General features: G+C 53.2%; 1 protein-coding gene across 1 annotated transcript; it reads right to left on the minus strand.

The window, feature by feature from the left end:
• Positions 1–832: 832 nt before the first annotated feature.
• Positions 833–4,452, minus strand: LOC311180271 (cystatin-C-like; the record flags this gene model as incomplete). Its single annotated transcript, XM_084247970.1, has 3 exons — positions 4,207–4,452; positions 1,662–1,772; positions 833–916 (listed from the first exon to the last, which is right to left on the minus strand). The coding sequence occupies exons 1-3, from the start codon at positions 4,447–4,449 to the stop codon at positions 833–835; spliced, it is 438 nt and encodes a 145-aa protein (XP_084104096.1). The 5' UTR covers positions 4,450–4,452.
• Positions 4,453–6,148: the final 1,696 nt, after the last annotated feature.

The following is a 6,148-nucleotide window of genomic DNA, read 5'->3' on the forward strand; positions in this document are numbered from 1 at the left end:
ATTTAATTTCTCCCTTGACTTTCCTCCTCAGAGGTGTCTGAAGTGTTTTATGACAAGTAGAATAAAATAGATACAACATTAGTGTCAAGACACTTGATGGCAAGTCAGTCTTGGGCGTCTGACCCACTGGGCTTACGAGGCTGGAATCTAGTGCTTGGCAGAGGCCTGTGAGGGTGTCTGGGCTTGGGCTCTGTCTGTTACTGCTCCAGCTCATCCTCTGCTCATGGTCTGACTTTTCCAATAAAGCAGTCAAGCTCCAGGGCCAGCAGCCAAGGCCCCTCCCTCTTCCTTATCCTATTAAAGGGAGCCAGTGCCACTGGAGCCTGGTTCCCAGCCCTGCTCCCTGACCCAGAAACAGCCCATCCTGAGAAGGGGCAGAGCACTCCGTGATGTGCCGCACTCCGTGATTTGCCACACTCCATGATGTGCCCCAACCCGTGAGTGTGTGGCTGTGCCAGCTGGCCCTCCACTGGTCTGTCCCCCAGAGCCAGGGAACAAGTAGCTCTCAGTACAGTAACTCCATAAATCCTGCTCACGTACACAGTGCCCAGACAATGAACCACTCAAGGAGCTAAAGTTATTACTCTTTTATTGAGTAAGATAGGAGCGGAGCACGTGCACCCACTGTGCACTGGGGCATTTGGAAAGCAACTAAAAGAAAGAAATGAGTTAGAGCCATTTAGTTGTTCAAAAAATGCCCTGAAGCCTCTTATGTGTGTCCTGCAGCCAATGCACTTAGGGGACTCCAATAGGGGTGTCACCCATCTAAGGTTTAGGAGTTCTGCTGGGGGGGGGGGGGTGGTCAGCGTGGCCCGGCCTGTCGCATAGTCTTCTAAGCACTCTGGCAGCTCGACTTCACCAGGGAGATTGAGCCCAGCCAGGGGACATAGTATATCTGGAAAGAGCAGAGTGATTTCTGCAAAAGGAAGAGAGGGATAGTCATTTAGGGTTATAATAAAAAAGGAAAATGTCACAAGTGCAGGTGAGGAATGGTGGTGGGACACTCTGACCCACCCCTGCCACCCCCAAGAACACTAAGCAGTATTCTGTAGGGAACCTCTCAATTGTTCCTCCTGGGCTCCAAGTCCAAGAGCTGGTGTTTGCACCCACCCATAGGCCCCACAGGGTCCCACTCTCCCACTCCCAGTACACTCCTTTAATGGGTAGCCTATGCAAGGCCACAAAGTCCCAGCGTGTAGGACTATGGGAAGGGCTTGCCACTCCAAGTGCCCCCCATATCCAAGGGGTCAAAGACAAGAGGCCCAGAAGGAAAGACACAGGCACAGGTCTCAGGTTCAGGGAAATACTCCCCTCACATGTGGGAAGGGGCTGACAGAGCAGTAGAGCTCTCCCTAGAGGCCGGAGACCTCCCAAGAACCAGCCAAGCCTCAGCCAAGCCCCCAGGGAGAGTCTGGTATTTGGCATTTGGGGCAGCATCAAAGGGTTTTGGCTGTTACAGGCCTCTAATTCCCTTGTAATCTGTCCAGGTTTTTGAAACTCGGATTAAATGGCTCCCCAGCAACTACCCCATAACAATCCTCAAAGCACTCAGTGCCCCAATTGCCCAGCTAAAACCCCCTTACAATTCAAATTAGTCACTTGTATACACAGGCACCCCACACTCCCGCAAGGTAGATGCCCAGCCTCCAGTAGATACGTACCCTCAGGTTCCGCTGGTCATGGAAAGGACAACTTTCCAAGTTGGACTGGGACTTGGTGCACGTGGTTCTACCCATTTCCACATCCAAGTAGTAGTTCAAGCCGGACACGACCTGTGCATGTGGAGGAAAGATGCTCTTACAGCACTGGCTACCTCACAGCCACCCCGGCTAGCACACTTCTGGGCTGGCATTCGCGGCTGCCAGGGGAGGGCCTGCAAGCATGATGCCACCCCGTGCCAACCTGTCAAAGTGCTGAGCCCCAGGCCCTCCTTGTCACTGGATCATGGAGCAGAGTGGCTCCGACAAGCATCTCGTTCAGGCAGGACAAGTAGCAGCAAAGTAAAAGGTGGGAAGTCAGGCACCAAAATTCATTAACCTGGTCCAGGAGAGGGTGCAGTTTTGAGGGGCCAGTCAGGGGCTGGCAACTCAATTGCATCGATTTCAGAAGCCAGGCAAGGATTAATGCACAGTGACGGCTCTGCTGAGAAATCCTTGGAGCCACTCCAGCAAGACTGGTCTGATGATGCCATTTAAGCTAAGTTTCAGTCATGAGCATCCCAGACCCCCAACTAACCCATTATGTTCATTTCCTCACTTAGCAGGAAATGAGATGCTCACATACAATGTTTTAGGCCAGTTAAAGACCACCTTGCAGTATCTGCCTTCTGTCATTTTTGATGGGGATGTTTCTTAAGTGTGCCATGCACCTGCGTGCCTTTACATCTGCAATCACAGAATAAAAACTAACCCTGTCCTCAAGGAGGGCAACCTACAGACAAGTCTTTTAAGAACCAGGAGAAGCACGGGGTGAGGAGGCAGGGATCAAGCTCCAGACCCTGCCACAAACAAGTCCTGATACCTCTGAAACCAGTTTTCCCAAAGGCCTGATGAACTGGAATGCTCTGGTCTTCACAGCAAGCTAGGCTAGAGGGGGCCTGTTGACCAGGGAGTGCAAGTCCTGTCCTAAGAGGCGAGCACCAGCTGACTGGCAGGAGAAACGAGTCTGCCCTTGACCCTCTCATAAGTTTTAGGAGAAGGCAGGAGACAAAGTCAAGGCACTGGAGAGACCACTCTTATTGCTGTGTCTGCTCTCTAATGTGACACAGGCCACCAGTCCTCATTCTAGCCTTCTTTCAATGAGTGCAGGCCCAAAGCCCTTCCTAATGTTTCCACACATCCCCCTCCTGACTGTGTGCTTCATCTGGCAGAAGCCAGGGTTAGGTGTGGCCCGCCCTACCCTGGCAAGCACTCAACCACCCTGATTGTTGGCAGGGTTTGCACACATCAGGGAGGGGCAAGAGACTTCATTTTGAGATGCTGCTCCCATGGTGGTGACCTCTTAAGGGAAGCAACATGTCAGAGGCTTTTCCTCCAGGATCTCTAGATCTTTCCTCTAAGGTTTGGATTCTTAGGTCAGATCCTCTGCTCTGGGATCCATCAGGACACAGGACAATATGTGGATGCCTCCATGTTTGCTGGAAATTTCTGCACAGGGAGAGCAGGGAGGGTCCTGGCCTCAGGAAAGGTGCTTATTGTTGGCCCCAAACACCCCACTGCAGGGCAAGAGGGCAGAACCTGGGTAGGTTTCTGCATGACCCAAGAAAAGACTGGGCCAAACTGAGTGAAGGCCTGCACCACAACTTGCTGGGTCCTTCAAAACTGTCAAGGTCAGCACAGACTAAATGGTTGCTGCAGAGCAAAGGAGGCTGCAGGACGGTGCCCAGGCATGGTCTTCAAGAGACTTTGCCACAAGAAGGATATCAGGACAATTTGAATAAGGAGAGCATGCTAGATATATGTATGTGTTGTGTTGATTCCTGATTTTCAAAATTGCATTGTGGTTATGTATAAAGAGGCTCTTGTTTTAGGAAATACACGCTGAAGAGTTTACTCTCAAAGGGCTCAAAAAATGAAATGCATATATACACTCACACATGCATGTTTCACAATATTAGGCAAGCGCCACAATATTACGGTGAGGAATCTGGGTGAAGGATCTACAGGGATTCTAACTGCTGTGTTAGCAAATGCTTTGTAAGTCCTAAGTCGATCAAAACAAAAAATTAAAAATAAAATAGAAAAGTGCTTTAAAAAATTCAGATGTAGAGCCAGGAGGGCAGCCAGGTGCGGGGTCTGTTTCTCCTTAGCCTGTGGCCATTTAGTTGACAGCTCACAATGAGCTCAGCCCGATAGATGCTGAGGGAGCAGGCCGGGGACCTTCGCCCCAAGGCCACGACAGCGAGGCCGGGCTAGAGCTGGGAAGCAAATGACGATTAGGCGTCGGCCAGGGACAGCCAACCCGGGTTCCAGGCCCTTCCGAAGACCCGGCCGCGAAGGGCTGTGGGCACAGGGAAGACCCGGCCACCGCCCGGGGAGGGCCAGGGCGAGCCTGCGTCGGGATCACGGGGCCCGCGCGGAGAGCCGGGTCGGGTTGGGGCGTCAGGGGCCCCGCCCCGGGGGCCGGCCTGGGCGTTCCGCGCCGCCCCGCCCCAGCCCCCGCCGCCCCCTGTCCGCGGCGACCCCGCGACCCCGGCCCGGGACGCACCTGCTTGCGCGCGCGCAGCACGTTCAGCGCGCGGCTGTGGAACGCGTCGTTGTTCGCCTTGTTGTACTCGCTGACGGCGAAGTTGAGCGCGCGCTGCACGCCCTCCTCGTTCACGTCGGCGTCCATCAGGCCGCCCACCAGGCGCGGCGCCTTGCCGGGGCTCGCGCCGGCTGCGGGGCTCGCGGCCAGGGCCAGGGCCAGGGCGGCCAGCAGGAGCAGCGGGGATCGCAGAGGGCCGGCCATGGTCTGCTCGCGAGTGGACGGGCGCCGGGGCGGGCGGCGAGGGGCCGCCCTTATATCCCCAGCCGCCAGCCTCCGCCCGCCCGGCTCGGGCTCCTCCTCTTCCGCCCCCCCTCAGTCCCGCCTCCCGGGCTCGTCCAGCTCGGAGCAGAGGACCTGCCCCACCTCCCTACTCAGGAGGCGGCTCCCGCGCTCCCAGCCCAGCCCTGCCCCTGGCCCCTGCCCTCCTGCAGAGTCTCTCCACTCCCTGCTAGCTCGCCCCTCCTCCCCGCTCCCCACTCCCTCAAAGATCTGCCCCGTCTCTCCCCTCCCTTCGTCTAGGCGATCTTCCCCTGCCCCAGTCCCTTGCTTCCAACCCTGCCACTACCAAAGTCGGGAAAGTCCTCCCTTCCTCCTCATAGTCCTTCTTTTCCTACCCGCTGACCACCCCCTCCTGCGCCCCGGCCCCACTCCACCGGCTCCGCGCCTTCGCAGAGGTGTCACCCTTCTTGGAACCTGCAAAGTTTGCCATCTCGGAACTTTGTATTCTCTTAAAAGGGAAAAACAGGTCTCCATTCCTAGGGTTGTCTGCATAAGTGAGCAATTCGCAGAGGCTAAGGAAAAACCCCAACTGCTTGGTGTTCTGGGGAACTTCTTTACCAAAGGGGAACTTCTTTACAAAGGGAAATTAATTCGTTAACCTTTATGTGGGAAAACGTCATCATGGGATACCCATTTTCACAATTCATTTATCCAACCTATAAACCTATTTCAGGTTTCTCCCTGGGCCAGGCGATAGGGTGTGGGGTGTGTATGTTGAAGCAGCTGGGGCAGGTGAGCCACGGATTTGAAGTAGAGTGGCTGCCAGGTGGATGTGTAATTTTAAGTAAGTTTAATAGTATTTTTTATTTAACTCAATATAGCTAAAATGTTTTTCACTACATGCAGATAGTTGTTTATAGATACTTTATATTCTTGTGTGTGTGCATACTGAATATTTGTGAGAGAGAGTGTCAATTTGGATTAGTGTCAATTTCAACCGCCCTGTTGTCAAGTGTGGCCTTTGACTGTGGCTTAGAATAACCCAGCTTTAGGGTCTGTGTGTCAGACGGGGCAGTGATCAGTAATTAAGATCAAGGAACTCAAGGTGTTTTGTTGCAAGAGGTTATGGAGATGATACCACTGGGCATGGCCAAGGAGGAGGCCTTTTTGAGAGTACATTTAGTTTGAGATCTAAAGGATAAGGAGTCCTAATGAGACCAAGGAAAGAGCTTCAAGCAGAGTGGTGAGTGCAAAGGCCCTGAGGTCAAGCTGTGCTCACTCATTTCAGGAACAGGGAGTCAATGAATGATCTTAAAGCGCAGGAATTTGACCTGGGATTTGGAAGTTGTGTGGACGATAAGCTGTGGGTGTGAGCCGAGGGTAAAGGAATGAAAAGAGACCCCTACCAGACAGTGCAGGGGTGGGGTGGGAGAGAAGCTGAAAGGAGTGAAGGTGAAGGGGTAAGGCAGTTGAGGGAATGAATGCCTAAGCACTTGGGCTGCTGTTAACTTCTGTCATTAGGGTGTCACATTACTGGCTCCGGTTCTCTGCCTTCTGCTTTGGAAAGCTTAGGGTTTTTGAAAAATCAACTTGAATGTATTTATAATTTGCATACAATAAAAGGTCCCATTTTATGTGTCCAGTCTATGGAATTTTACAAATGTATACCTTGGTGTTACCA

Source organism: Talpa europaea (genome assembly GCF_964194135.1).
Source record: "Talpa europaea genome assembly, chromosome: 11".
In the NCBI taxonomy this organism is placed as follows: Eukaryota; Metazoa; Chordata; class Mammalia; order Eulipotyphla; family Talpidae; genus Talpa; species Talpa europaea.